The sequence below is a fragment of the Rhodamnia argentea genome, chromosome 11 (genome assembly GCF_020921035.1).
Source record: "Rhodamnia argentea isolate NSW1041297 chromosome 11, ASM2092103v1, whole genome shotgun sequence".
Taxonomy (NCBI): domain Eukaryota; kingdom Viridiplantae; phylum Streptophyta; class Magnoliopsida; order Myrtales; family Myrtaceae; genus Rhodamnia; species Rhodamnia argentea.
In genome coordinates this window covers 4,039,902-4,055,343 of record NC_063160.1, presented here as the reverse complement: position 1 = coordinate 4,055,343, position 15,442 = coordinate 4,039,902, and the positions used below count along the sequence as shown (strand labels likewise).

Here is a 15,442-nt window from a genome sequence, read left to right as displayed (position 1 = left end):
CAGACAATTTAGCAAAATAGTGCATTCATGAACTACTACTAGCACATCATACAACTAGGCTCACATCAAAGGTGTCAATGGTTTAGTTCGGTTCGATTCTCTTGAAAAACCGAACCGAAGTGAATTATTAGGGTGGAAGATTGAACCGAACCTAACTTCACCCTGAACTAGCACATCATACAACTGGGCTCACATGCTAGATGGGAAGTCGTGATTTCCCAATCATGCCATAAAAGTACAAAAAAAAAAAAAAAAAATCTGCTATTGAAATGTTTCAAGCTTGAGAGAATTGTTGAGACTGTCAAGCAAACGAAATGGATCAGCAAAACAAGTTAGCTATGCCGCAGAAACACTTGATGGTGCATGTAACAGAATAAGCTCAATAATCTACTTGACACATTGTCGTAAAAAAGAAGAATACATCCCTAGAAGCAAGACAGTGCAGTTGACGAGCACCTGTTTCCGATGTTAGGGAGATACGCAGCCGCAATTCAATTTTCAATACAAGCTCAGATTCGCTTATCATGGCGAAAGCTTCTCTATTATAGCAGTGGCAATTAGACTTAATCGACATTTTGCTGCCACTTAAAGCACGATTCCTGACAGACTTGGATTGAGTCAATCTTCATCAGATTCTGCAATTGATGAACGAAAAAGGAGTCAGAGAGGGAGGACAATTCCCTCTCTAAGAAAGCAATATCCCTCGATCTGCAGGTAGTCCATTTGATCCTTCTGATTAAACAGATTCTTTGTCTTAACATCTCAATGAAAAAAGGTTCTAACACGGATCCCATCTTACCATTTATCACTTCCATGTTCTCTTCTTTGTAGACACCGAGAGGAGAACCGCGAACAGATAGAAGCATCTCCCCAGGCTTAGGCAACCTTAAGGTTTTAGGTGTCATCCCTATGGAGAGCCTTTGGCTACTCAGCTGCAGAGGGCAAGCAACGAGGTGAAAGAGAATTACATAACTTATGGAGCTGAAGAGTTTCAACTACAAAGTAGCGGAGGGCACTAATTATTTGATGACTGCATTAGTGCTGAAAAAAGCACTCATGTAATTCAGTACATGTGATTACATTAAAAGACATTATTTTACTGAATAATTTTCAGCAAAAAAACCATTTAAGCACTTGTAAATGCACATACAAGTCTTAACTGAACATAGAAACTTGGGGCATCTTTTACTGATCGGTTTTACATGGGCAATAATGTCACCACAATTATATAAAATGCCGAGCAAAGCTCTGATAACACACATCCTGCAGTAGCCTCATAAGTTCCAATAAGGTCCACAGGTTCTATCATACCTCCTAAGAAACATTGTTCACACGCTTTATGCCTAAAAATGATGCAGAGTGCCTATCTCAATTTTACATCAAGACTTTTTTAGCAGAAAACTTTATGTTCAAATGAAAATAAATTTGAGGTTACAATTGACCTGGAAAAGGCTCACTGGCCTTGGGTATAAATGATAGTATCTACATAGCTGCAAATTTCATAGATTTTATACATGAAACTTAAAACACATGATATCTTCTATCAAAAGCGGTTGAGGATATAGATTTTTAATGTGACAATCACAACAACTTCATCTTAAACAAAGAAAGATTCGAGAAGAGAAGAGAGAAAAGAAGAGGGGGGGGGGTACCGAATAGTTATTTAGAAACTAACCCCAGGAGTTCTAAGAGTATCTGGCAGCCCAAGCATCTGATAGTCTGATGGCTCATCCGAAACCTAATAATGTTTTAAACATAGCATGAAATTCATGAGTGAAGTTAGCAGCAAAGTTAGGTTAGGTACAAGATTCTATAGACTCCCTACCGTCCTTCAATGAACTGATATTTGTAAAAGGGTAGAATTCGAAATTTTCATCTTTAGCAAGATGAGATTACTATACCAGGAATGATCTCTAACTAAAACAAGAACAAAGAAGCAAGAACAAGGAAGGAATAATCGTTGCAGACTGGTTTGAGTATCTATTGGTTGTCCATCAAAAAAGGAGAAGACAGCAGCTGTAAGAGGTAAAAGATTCTTAAGGGCCCCTCTCTTTAAGCCCCGTCATCTAATACAGCCAAAAGCTAGAGGATGCAAGCTTTGAAAGAACATACAAAGTCCCTCACTTGCAAATTTTCCGTACTAAGAAGGCCTGCTTTCCCTGCAACAATCAAGTAGACCCACTGAGTATAGGAGTCGGATTTTGAATATCTTTCCTATGTTATGTATGCTTCAAGAAACAAAATGTACCACCTTTACTGGAAAACTCAAAGCCACCAAAGTATGGAACCGCATCAGAGTTTCCAGGATGAGCTATGGACATTCGGTGGAGAAATGAAGCATGTAGAGTTTTTCCATCAGTGTTGTCTAGACATAATTTTCCATCTTTGTTTCCCTCACGGACTTCGAACTGCCCATCTTCTCTGTCTAGGTCAAATGATAGATGTGGAAGATTTTCAGTGAAAAACTGTAGCACGGGACTTCCCATCTGTTCTTCAGTCATACAAGAGCGCAGTAGACGTAATTCAGTCAGCAAATGCTCAATCTGTACATCACGAATAGCTCTGATTGCTGCAACTCTTTTTTCCACTGTGGACATTCATCAGATAGATGACAAAAGCATAAGGAAAGACCCAAGAATACAATTACACAACCTCAAATATTTGAAGACAACCCATTTCAACTTCTCAAGGAAAAGCTACTTAGCCAAGGAAAAACCGCCAGGGTAGGTGCTTAAACAGTTTAGGCAAAGCCAAACTGATATAAGCTACTACCTACTGCAGTTCCAAGTTTCCCCTCAAATATTAGCCAAAAACTCAGTTGTATTTTACCTCTGAATGTAAACCTATATGATCGATCAATGTACTTTGGATTAAGAATCTTTAAGCCAACACTTAACATTTATCTAGTCTTACTATTGGCAACTTAACTAACCACATATTGAAGTCGTCAAAAGCTCCAGAAGCCATAACCCCAATAGTTCTAACATCATAGAAGGATAACGACCATTCAAATTGAAGGCCTAGAAAAGCTGCAAGTAGATTAACTGCATACAACATAAAAAATGATCATAATAAATTGAAGCAATGCAGCTGAAGATATGAACCATTCACCTTCCATGTCCGTCGAAGCATCGTCATGGGCTCTTTCTGATGGCCTTTCCTCATCTCCACCAGGTGGTGAAGCAGGTTGTTTAACAGTTCTCTTCGCTCTTTTTCTTGGCATTTAGCGATTTTAGTTTGCGTCACGCCCACGAGTACGGGAAAATTGGAATGGCCGCTAGCGAAATGGACTTGTATGGAGCTGTCAATAGCAAAGTGGACTTGTATGCAGCCGTTCAACAGAGCGCTGTAGGAACATCGCCACTGAATGGTGCCAGAGCCTGAAGAAACATAGCCATCTAACAATGGGAGTTGAAATTAACAAAAGCACCCTCAAAATCGCCTAAGACCCACTTTTATCACCCTATAGAAGCCAAGAAGTAGTATCGAATGCTGGAGAATGGAAGGCAAGAACCGGCGCATTGTATATATTGTTCAAGCCCAAGATCTTTGTGATCCTGGACAGATTTTGTCGAATTGAACCCCTAAATACCCACGATTGCTATCCAAAATCACGAGAGTATGCTCTCACTCTCTCTCTCTCTCTCTCTCTTTGTTAGTTAATTTTAAAATCAGGTTCAAAAGGGCATTTTGTCCGATTTCACAGTCAATTTCGAGAGAAATTCCAAGCCACAGAACGATTGGGAGAAGCGAACTCACGCGTGGTGACGTACGGCGGTCGCGAGTAGGAGGATGTGGCTGAGGCCAAGCTTCGCAACCGCAGCCCGCATCACACCATCAGGCCGTGCAGACGCGATCGCAGGTGAAGAGATACGACGAGTTTCTCTCTCTCTCTCTCTCTCTCTGAAACACAGTTTCCTCGAAGATGGAAGGAGGAGAAGCGGAGCGCCTGCGAATTCCAGACCACCGGAGGCGATGTTGGCTCGGGAAATGGGGGAAGAGAGAGAGAGAGAGAGAGAGAGCGAACAAGAAGGAAATCCGAAGTTGCGTAGTTTTGGTTTGAAGGGTAAAATCGCCATTCCGCGTTAATAATTTGAATTTTCCTGCTCTATTCACTTTCCCTCCTTTTATTTTCTTTCAATGTACAAAGTCGACGGCGAAGAAACAGAACCAAAACGAAAAAAAAAAAAAAGAAAGAAAGAGAAAGAGAGAGACATGAGACAATTTAGGTCAAGAAAATTTAAAATAAGAGCCTGGATGGGGGCATTTTCTTAAGAAAGGGACTAGAGATGATCTTGTCTTAGATGATGATATGAAATAACTAATTTACTTTTAAATAAGCGTCCGACCTTATTGGCTAGCGAAATTTTTACCTGCCAACTTATTAGAGTGGAAATCGGGGCGAAATCGGGGCGATTTGACCCAAATTGAAGATAATGTTTGTTTTTAGTAGTGACTAATAGAGACTTCCGGTAGAGCGGAATCGTTGCCACCCATTTCTTTTGTCCAAAGCAACTAAAGGCTTCTGAGGATTGGAGACTTGCAATTGCATCCAAGATGGTTTCATTGTTGGGTCACCACAACAATCATCAAGCTTTCACTGTCCACCAAGTCCTCCTACGGGCTTCGCTCCACCGTATGATGTTCCCACTTTCTAGTGTTTGGATGCATATTTGAACTCGATCATATGAATAAAGAATTGAACGAATAGGAGGAGTTGGTCAATGAAGGGAATGAGTTGCTGGGCAAACTCAACTGGTCGGACCCCTTTTCTTCTTAATACACATTTCGTGACCCAATGCCATTGTAACTACATTTGTATCATTACAAAAACGAAATTACTCACTCTATTATATTTCGGTCATCAATCACATCTAAAGAAAAGCAAGCGCTTGCCTTTGTTATTTTTAGGGAAAAGGACATCAAAAGTGTCAAAACTTGTGTACGAGATCACTTTAAACTCACTTAAGTATCAAATAAAAAAAAATGATCACTTAAATGCCAACGATAAGAAATTTCGGCCAACAAACATACATGTAATTTATAACTGAATATTTTAAGTGACATGGCATTTTAATTTCTTTTCTTTTTTTACGTGACATGCCGCTTATCTTTTTTTTTTTTCCTTATTTTCTTCCTTTGGTCAATTGTCGGACCGGTGATTAGCCACGGGGAGGGTGCACAACTAGTGACATGGCGAGGCCGACCTCGCTCAGCAAGCGTAACGGCTCGCCCCCGCTCGGTTAGCCCTGGTAAAGGCGAGGTTTGCCTCGCATAGCCATGGCGAGGTTGACCTCGCCGACCCTCCCTCTAGCCTATCGGTGGACAGAGAAAGAAGGGAGGGAAAAAAAAAAAAAGCTAAGGAAATGCATTAAATGACGTTGTTTTATGCCTTAGATGCTGATTGGACCTTCGGCGAGCTATATCGCCTTCAAATACTAATAAAAAAAAAGGCTACGTCGGATTTCCAGTCAAGCTTATCGAAATTGGCACTTAAGTAATCATTTTTTCAAAAAATGTATAACTTAAGCGATCCAAAAAAAGTTTGGACACTCAATTGAGTGTTGTTGTATACAAGTTTTGACACTTTTAGTGTCTTTTTTTTCCGTTATTTTTATATTTTAGTCATCAATCAAATTACTCATTCTATTTATATTATTAAATCCTTTAAAGATTACTACCGAAAAGTTATTTCCATTGAGAGAGTAGCAAACTCATAGGTATAATCTTTACCGAAAAAAAACTCAAAGGCATAAGAATTAACCGACGTGTGTGGGGGTGGGGGGAGATATCATTTTGAGTGATGGAGGGAGAAAATGAGAACAGAATAGAGTGTATAGAAGATGGATACTGATGGATGGATGCAAATGCGGGATAGATGCGATCTAAACCGAGGCATAGAGGACACGCTACTAGGCGACGATACAAATCGGGATCAACGAAAAAGAACGAACCACCAGCCAAGGATAAAAGATTTTGGGATAGGAAAACTCACCACCAAGGCCTAAAGGATATCACCAGCCGTGGATAAAGGGCTTTTTGGCTCACCACCAACAAGCAATCCACTCTCCAAGGATAAAGAGACTAAGGAGTTATCCACTCTATGAAGATATACGCCAACATCCAAAAATCTCACAAGTTTTTATATTCATCAAGATCATCAAGTCTTCATTACAATGGAGATTTCGCCTCTTTTTATAGAGGAACTAGTATATAGGAAATAGGCTAAGCATTAAAGACTTGAGAACCAACCAACTAATAAAGACATGGGGACAGACGATATATAAGGACTCCCCGAATAGTAAAGACGCATAGGAACCGAAAGCAATTAAATTCCTAATAACTAGAACAACATTAAATGACATGGAGACTTGAAATCTAGACTCTTCAGCCTTCCTATTCTCCTTCCAAATTTTGTTTATCAGCCTTGACCAGCAAATAACTAAGAAAGTGGTTCAAACAGCCTCCCATTGATATATTGTTGGTTCGCTTCCAAATCAACAATTATTCTGGTGAAACGGAACTTAATCGGCAAGGACAATAATTGGTAACTTAAAATGTATTTGGCATTGAAGAATCAGCAACTCCTTAATCGGTAACTCCATTGTCGGCATCTTGGTCACTGGCATCTTCATTATATATAACTTGGTCGTCGCCATCTCAATTGTCTTCATTTCAACATTTTGAGCTTGATCCCATCGAAACAAGTTATGACTAGAATGTGCTTTGGCTTGAATAGGCATTGATATCGCTTGAAAAGCCAATGGAACCATGTTGGAACTTATCGATTGTATCTTAGAATTGGCTACTCTAGCATCATTAGTTGGATTAACTGAAGAGGACTAAGTCGAACTTGAGAGCATATCGATGGAGCTCGATGCTCCCACATCAAACTCCCTAGGTTTGGAAAGATTTGTTCTTGAATCTTGTTGTGGCTTCATCTCAAGGATTAGAAGTTGCAAAATTTTGCCATGGTCATTCTTATCAAAGGAACTTGATTCTAAAAAACATCCAGGATGGCCCCTCCACCGAACTAAATAATATGTCGGGTTGACCCCTATGAAATTCTTCAAGGTTGAGGACACATCTTCAAGTTTTTTCTTTAAAAAATGCAGTTCAAAGTGTAGAAAACTCTCTTTCTCACTTATTTCATTTTCAACCGCAAACAAAGAAAAAGCAATGTTTTGTTCGGGAATAGGTTTCTCAACTCGTGTTTCTCTCAACAAAAGGCTTTCCTCACTCGTGTCTCCCTCCCCATGTTGAAATTTGTGTATCATGGCTGGATTAAAAGGAACAAGGATGATATAGTTCTGATCCTTATTGAATGAGTACGTGTTTTTGCAGCCATCATGCAAAGCTTTCTTATCAAACCGCCAAGGTCTTCCCAATATCAAGTGGCATGCATTCATGGGAATGACATCACATAGAATATGATCTTGGTAAGTCTTCCCAATGGAAAATGATATGAGAGCTTGATTGGTTACCATAAGATCACTTCCTTCACTGTGCCATTGAAGCTTGTACGGTTGAAGATGTACCAACGTCGATAGCTTTGGTTTGTCAACCAAGGTTGTCGATGCGATGTTGGTGCAGCTTCCTCCATCAATGATCATCGTACAAACCTTCCCATTGATTGTGCAACAACTGTGGAAGATGTTCTCCCTTTGCTTGTTTGCTTTTGGAACAATAATTGTGTGTAAAGTGTTGAGGTTGATGTCTTGTATTCAGTTATCCAAGAGATTATGAGGCGGTTCCGAAAGGCCGCCCGCAACTGGACAGCAAGTAGGGTTTCGCTATATATATATTTAGGGCGAAACAGGTCTCTAAGATAGAGAGGGTGTGAGAAAGAGCAGCTGTACACTTTTCTACGTTATTAGTGAAACAGATCTCATCTCCCCGTGGACGTAGGTAGGCGGAACATCTCCGCTGCCGAACCACGTAAATTCTTGTGTTGTGCGAATTTCCATTACTTTCTTGCATTGTTGATAAGATCGAATTTAGATATTCGACAATTGGTATCAGAGCCAGGTTCGGCAAGTTATCAAGATGGCGGGAAAGGGTTCGAGTGTCAAGTACGACATCGAGAGGTTTAATGGAAAGAACAACTTCACTCTCTGGCGACGAAGAATGATGGATCTTCTGATTCAGCAAGGCCCGTCGAAAGTGCTTCTGGGGAAAGGGAAGAAACCGAAAACGAGTGATGAAGATTGGGCGGAGATGGAGGAAAGGGCGGTAAGCGCCATTCGATTGAACCTATCCGATGAGGTTACGCGGTATGTGGTGGATCTCAATTCGGCTCCGCAGGTGTGGGCGAAACTTGAGAGCATCTACATGACCAAGTCCCTAACGAACAAACTTTTTTCGAAAAAACAGTTATACTCTCTACAGATGGAGGAAGGCTCGGATCCGTTAGAACACATTAACACGTTCAATCGGATTCTGAGTAAACTTGCAAGTCCGGAGGTTTCAATGGAAGATGAAGATAAAGCCCTATTATTGCTATCGTCGCTACCGGCATCTTATGATCATCCGGTGACGACACTCTTGTATGGAAAAGAGACGCTTGAGACGGATGAGGTCACTGCTGCCCTATTATCTAATGATACGAGAAAGAGGGTTAACGGTGCTACGGCACGGGGTGAGGGTCTCATCGGAAAAGTCAAGGAGCGAGAACGGGGAGAAAAAATCCAGCGGGGATCCGGGAATAAGGGTCGATCGAAATCAAGAGGGGGTAAAACGAAATTCACTTGTTATTATTGCAAAAAAGAAGGCCATCCGAAAAGAAACCGTTATAAGAGAAAGGAAGACTTGAAGAAGCATGAGAAAACTTCTGATCAAGCAAGTGTGGTCGATAGCTCGGATGGCGATGATGGAGATGTTCTCTCTATATCATCGGGTAAGAATCAATTCGTTGATTCATGGATTTTAGATTCTGGATGCTCTTATCACATGTGCCCGAATAGGGATTGGTTTGATTCATACCGGTCATATAGTGGCGGATCTGTTTTAATGGGGAATGATGCGGTTTGCAAAACCATTGGAATAGGGACTATTAAAATCAAAATGTTTGATGGTATAGTCAGAACTTTGGTGGATGTAAGGCACATTCCAGATCTAAAGAAAAATTTGATATCTTTGGGTGCGCTTGATGTGAATGGCTGCAAGTATGCATCGGCAGGTGGAGTTTTCAAAGTTATCAAGGGAGCTATGGTTGTCATGAAAGGAGAGTTGATCGGAAGTTTATACGGGCTCATAGGGAGTACAGTAACAAGTGGAGTATTTGTGACTACAGCTGCAAAGTCCGATACAGATAACATTCATCTATGGCATATGCGGTTAAGGCATATGGGTGAAAGGGGTATGATGGAGCTTCATAAAAGGAAGCTGTTAAAAGGTGTCAAAAGCTGCAAATTGAACTTCGCAAAATACTGCGTTTTCGGGAAACAGAGCGGGGTTAGTTTCAGAAGCGCAAAGCATACGAGCAAGGATGTTCTTGATTATGTACACAGCGATGTATGGGGTCCCGCACCGATCAAATCAAAAGGTGGAGCCGAATATTTTGTGACCTTCATTGATGATTACTCAAGGAAAGTCCGGGTCTACTTCATGAAGCAGAAAAACGAAGTCTTCTCCAAATTCAAAGAGTGGAAGGCTGAAGTAGAAAGGCAGACAAGAAAGAAGCTAAAGTGCTTGAGAACGGACAACGGAGGGGAATACAGGTACACACCATTCCTAGAACTATGTAGAGCTGAAGGGATCACACGTCACTTCACAACATCAGATACACCACAAAAAACGGTGTAGGCGAGAGGATGAACAGGACACTTTTGGAAAGGGCTCGGAGTATGAGGCTGAATGCGGGGCTGAGTAAAATTTTCCGGGCGTAAGCGATTAATATGACATGCTATCTCGTTAACAGGTCTCCATGTACATCCATTGAATGCAGAGTTCCCGAGGAGGTATGGACGGGTAATTCGATTGACTATTCTAGTTTAAGAGTATTTGGTTGTCCAACCTATGTTCATGTACAAAGTGGACATCGTTCCAAGTTAGATTCAAAGTCTAAGCAGTGCATCTTTCTTGGCTATGAGAAAGGCGTGAAAGGATTCAAGCTATGGGATCCAAATGCACGGAAGACCGTGGTTAGCGGGGACATTGTCTTTAATGAATCTGACATGATGAAGGCAAGTAACGGTTCACATGCGGATGGCGGACGTGAAGAAGGATCTACTGTGCGGGTGGAGTCGGGTGAACCAGAAATAGCGGAAGGATGTGAATCATCTAGTAACTCACCGGAATCACGGGAGACGGTAGAAGATACCTACACCATCGCAGAAGGTAGAGGAAAACGTACTCACAAAGCACCTACGAGATATGGGTTTGAGGATATGGTTGCTTATGCCCTCACAAGAGGTACAGGTGATCCATCTTCTTATCGGGATGCGTTATCCGATGTTGATAGTGATAAATAGATGTCGGCTATGATGGAAGAAATGGAATCCTTACAAAAAAATAGGACTTGGAAGATTATGGAGAAACCTAAAGGGCGAAAGATAATTGGGTGTAAATGGATCTTTCGCAAGAAAGAAGTGTCTGAGAATGAGCAGGTAAGGTACAAGGCTAGACTTGTAGCTAAAGGGTATGCACAGAAGGAATGGGTGGATTATAATGAAATATTCTCTCCAGTAGTAAAGCACACTTCCATTCGGGTTCTACTTGCCTTGGTAGCCATGTTTGATTTTGAGCTGGAGCAACTTGATGTGAAGACGGCGTTTCTTCACGGAGACTTAGAGGAACAGATTTTCATGGAGCAACTTGACGGGTTCAAAGTGCCAAGAAAGGAAGATCACGTTTGTCCGCTTAAGAAGTCACTTTATGGCCTTAAGCAATCTCCGAGACAATGGTACAAGCGTTTTGACTCTTTTATGGTGAAAATTGGCTATTTGAAAAGTGAGTATGATTGTTGTGTTTATTTTAAAGTGTCGGATGATAATTCGATTATTCTTTTGATGCTTTATATTGATGACATGCTCATTGCTGCTAAGGATATGCATGATATTGTCTCTTTAAAGTCCCTGTTGAATAATGAGTTTGAGATGAAGGATCTTGGTGCTGCTAAGAGGATCCTTGGTATGGAAATTCATAGAGATAGAAGTGCGGGTAAACTCTGGGTATCTCAAAAGAGGTATGTTGAAAAGGTGCTTGAGCGTTTCAACATAAATAAGGCTAAACTAGTGAAGACACCATTAGCTAGCCACTTCGGGTTATCTGAACAGCAATGCCCCACAAAACATGAGGAGATTGAGGAGATGTCTCGAGTTCCCTATGCTAGCGCAGTTGGGAGTCTCATGTATGCTATGGTGTGTAGCATGCCAGATTTATCTCATGCGATCGGTGTTGTTAGCAGATACATGAGTAATCCAGGGAAGGAGCATTGGAATGCGATCAAGTGGATCTTTAGATATCCGAGCGGGGCTAGAGATTTGGGTATTATGTTCGGTAGCGACGGAGGTTCGAAGGAGCTAGCGGGATATGTTGATTCGGACTTTGCTGGTGATCTAGACAAGAGGAGGTCTACTACGGGATATGTCTTTACATTAGCTGGTGGACCTATCTCATGGAGGGCGATTCTCCAATCCACAATTGCATTGTCTACTACAGAGGCAGAGTACATGGCGATTCTGAAGGCTGCTAAGGAAGGGCTCTGGTTGATCGGGTTGGTTCGTGAGTTGGGTTTAGAGCAAGCGGGTGCGGTGTTACATTGTGACGATCAGAGTGCCCTACATCTCGCCAAGAATCAAGTGTTTCATGCAAGAACAAAGCATATAGATGTGAGGTTTCACAAAATCGGGGAGCTTGTGTCGGATGGCAGCATTCACTTGAGGAAGATTCACACGAATAACAATCCTGCAGATTGTTTTACCAAGCCAGTCACTATTGAGAAGTTTGGGTCCTGTTTGGGCTCAATTAATATAACTCGCTGTTGAAGGTGAGGGACGCACTCAATGAGTGCGGGAGTGTACCTCTTATGGAGGTACGGGGATGAAGACATCTATATTTCATATTCTTTCACGGGTGGCTTTACAGAATCCAAGCCAAGGTGGAGATTGTTGAGGTTGATGTCTTGTATTACGTTATCCAAGAGATTATGAAGCGGTTCCGAAAGGCCCCCTGCGATTGGACAGCACATAGGGTTTCGCTATATATATATTTAGGGCGAAACAGGTCTCTAAGATAGAGAGGGTGTGAGAAAGAGCGGCTGTACACTTTTCTACGTTATTAGTGAAACGGATCTCATCTCCCCGTGGACGTAGGTAGGCGGAACATCTCCGCTGCCGAACCACGTAAATTCTTGTGTTGTGCGAATTTCCATTACTTTCTTGCATCGTTGATAGGATCGAATTTAGATATTCGACATAGAGCCCTTTGGATGAACCGACCATTATCAATTTGTTCCATGACCTCCTCTCGATCTTCAAATTCGGAACCATTTTGATTGGAATCATGCTCAGCCTCTTGTAGTTCCAAGTCAATCTTCTCGATTTCTTGAAGAGTCATAACTCTTTGATTAGGACAATTGGTATGAAAGTGTACATAATCATGGCATTTGAAACACTTTCCAACACTATCGACAACCTGTTGGGAGAGTTCTTTGACAAACTCTATGGCTTTCTTCTTTTGATCTCCTATTTTGATATATGATCATCATGTTGGTCAGAATAAGAATCTTCAGAAAAATATGTACCTTTAATTAAAGGCTTGACCAAAAAGCTTTTGCCATGCTTGAATTGCTTCTTGACTTTTATGGCTAGCTTGCAAACATCGTCAAAGGACCACTACGGTTGAAGTCCAACCAAGTCAGCACGATCCTTATTCAAACCACCAAGGAAATGAGCAATGGTTTGTTCTTGCATTTACGGAACATCACACTGCATAGTAAGTTGCTCAAATTCCCTAATCCATTGATCAATGTTCATTCCACATTGCTTCAGAAAATTCATCTTGAGAAACAAGTCTTGCTTGTGATTGTTGAGCAAGAACCTCTTCTTCATCATCGGTTTCTTGAGCTTTTCCCAATATTTGGTCTTTCTTTTACTTTTCTTGGGTCGCTAATGCTTCAAGTTCTCTCACAAAAGAGAGGCGTAGTTTGTCAATTTCAGAGTAACAACTTTACATCTATTCTCATTCGAGTATGACTTGAAGTAAAAAACTCATTCGATCAAATGCAGCCAGTCGATGAAGTTGTGCGGATTGATGTTACCCTCAATTTCTAGTGCTTCTACTTTAACTTCATGATGATTCTTCTCACATTCTTTCTCCTCCGGGAATGATATTCAGAATTACTAGAGTTTCCTCCAAGGTAACCGAACTCACAACCAGGGCTTTGACGAGATCTTGAATCATTGTGTCGGTGTTGATTAGGGAATCTTGCTTACCGCTCATGTCTTGCTGGATTCTCTAGATGATTGAGGACTCATTCTATATGTCGCTAAAGGTTCTCTATGGCACAATCTTGCCTTTCGTTACGTGCTTACTCCAAACTTAAACTTCATGGAGCCTACTCAGCCATTTCTTTTGTTTCTTTTTTGTTTTAAAATTGATAACTAAAAGTATCACTCAAAACGAGTTCACCTAGAGCTCTAATACCAACTTGATGTGTGCGTGGGAGAGGGGGGAATATCGTTTTGAGAGATGGAGAGAGGATTTGAGGACAAAACAGAGTGCATGGGGGATGGATATCGATGGATAGATGCAAATGCAGAATAGATGCGATCAATACCGAAACATAAAGGGCGAGCTACTAGCTGATGATATAGATCGGGATCAACGAAGTTCACCATCAAGGCTTACGGGACAAACCACCCGCTAAGGATAAAGGATTTCGAGATAGGAAAGCTCACCACCAAGGCTTAAAGGATATCCACCAGTTGAGATAAAATGGCTTTACGGCTCACCACAAAGGAGTAATACCCTCTCCAAGAATATAGAGACCAAGCAGTTATCTACTCTCCGAAGATATTCGCTAAATAAAGGAAAATCTCATAAGTTTTTATACTCGACAAAATCATTAAGTTTGAGTTACAATGGAGACTTCGCTTCTTTTTATAGAGGAACTAGAACATAGAAAATAGACTAAGAATTAAAGACTTGAGAACCAAACAACTAATAAAGACATGGGGACTAGACGAATATAAGGACTCCTCGAACAGTAAAGACACGTGAGAATTAGAAAGCAATTGAATTCCTACTAACTAGAACAACATTAAATGACATGGAGACTTAAAATCTAGACTTTCAGCCTTGCAGTTCTTTGTACGAATTTCGTCCATCAGCCTTGACCAACATATAACTATCTTGGGAGATCAGCAAATAAGTAAGAAAGTTGCTCAAAACAGCCTTCTATCGATATATTGTTTGTCCGCTTTCAAATCGGCCACTATTATGGTGAAACGGAGCTTAATCGGCAAGGACAAGAATCGGTAACTCAAAGCGTATTCAGCATGGAAGAATCAACAACTCCTTAATTGATAACTTCATTATCGGCATCTTGGTCATCCGCATCTCCATTATGTATAATCTGGTCGTCGGCATCTCCATTATCTTTATTTCAACTTCTTGAGCTTGATCCCACCGAAACAAGTTATGACCATAATATGCTTTCGCTTGAATAGACATTGATGTCGCTTGACAAGCTGATGGAACCATGTTGGAATTTATGGATTGTACCTTAGAATTAGTTACTCCACATCATCGGTTTGATTAACCGACGAGGACCGAGTTAAACTTGAGAGGGGATCAATGGAGCCCAATGCTCCCACATAGGCAACCAACAAAATGCAAAAATAAACAGATTCCTAGATGAAATCTTGTGATGCATCAAACCAAATAAAAGCAACTCAATCTGGACAACTAGACTAGATATGCCCCCGAAGAAAAAGGCAAAATTTGTTTGTATAACATGACACCATCTCAATGCTGGGTTGTGGTTTATATACTTCATTGATAAGAAAGCCTGGGGATCTCACTTCTTGGTGAGTGGGCCGGGGTTCGGAGAAGCCGCCCCTTCGATCAATTGCGTAAAGCATGTGGTACCGACAATTTAGTGTAATTTAGTTTTAAAACTTGTAAAAAATGCAATCAAGTTCTAAAACTTGCCAAATTAGTAAAATTAAGTCCTTCCATTAATACCATCAATTTGATTAATAGAAAATGCTAATGTGGCATTTTAAAATTAATTTCTCTCATTCGTGGAATTAATTATTATTATTTATTCAAAACTTTTTTAAGAATTTTCAAAAACTAAAACAGAAAAGTTAACATTTTATTTAAAAACAAAACTGAAAAAAAAAAAAAGAATCGTAGATCTAGGGCAGTGCGGCCGGCCATCGCCGGAGGGCTTTTGCCCATCAACCACCGTGGAGAAGCGACTCGGAGCGGCATA

The 15,442-nt window shown here is 40.9% G+C and overlaps 1 protein-coding gene across 7 annotated transcripts; it reads right to left on the bottom strand.

Moving 5' to 3' along the window:
- Window positions 1-315: 315 nt before the first annotated feature.
- On the bottom strand, window positions 316-4,008 carry LOC115739351. 7 transcript variants are annotated; one of them, XM_048272747.1, is made up of 7 exons: window positions 3,760-4,008; window positions 3,138-3,380; window positions 2,249-2,589; window positions 2,113-2,159; window positions 1,676-1,738; window positions 800-932; window positions 316-635 (listed from the first exon to the last, which is right to left on the bottom strand). In XM_048272747.1, exons 2-7 carry the CDS (start codon window positions 3,221-3,223, stop codon window positions 619-621), a joined length of 687 nt encoding a protein of 228 aa, XP_048128704.1. In that variant the 5' UTR covers window positions 3,224-3,380; window positions 3,760-4,008; the 3' UTR covers window positions 316-618. The 7 variants fall into 7 exon arrangements, with proteins under 7 accessions (XP_048128704.1, XP_030528243.1, XP_030528245.1 ...); XM_030672383.2 differs by having other exon boundaries at window positions 2,249-2,587; window positions 3,112-3,380; window positions 3,760-4,007; XM_030672385.2 differs by having other exon boundaries at window positions 2,125-2,159; window positions 2,249-2,587; window positions 3,112-3,380; window positions 3,760-4,007.
- Between the last annotated feature and the right edge of the window lie 11,434 nt (window positions 4,009-15,442).

Bases quoted from the DNA above. Each gene is read 5' to 3' on its own strand.
- LOC115739351 (XM_030672383.2), bottom strand. From the start codon at position 3,223: ATGCCAAGAAAAAGAGCGAAGAGAACTGTTAAACAACCTGCTTCACCA. The intron at 2,588-3,111 runs GTGAATGGTTCA...GAATGTCCACAG, and splicing joins TGCTTCGACGGACATGGAAG to TGGAAAAAAGAGTTGCAGCA. The intron at 2,160-2,248 runs GTACATTTTGTT...TGATTGTTGCAG, and splicing joins TGAGTTTTCCAGTAAAGGTG to GGAAAGCAGGCCTTCTTAGT.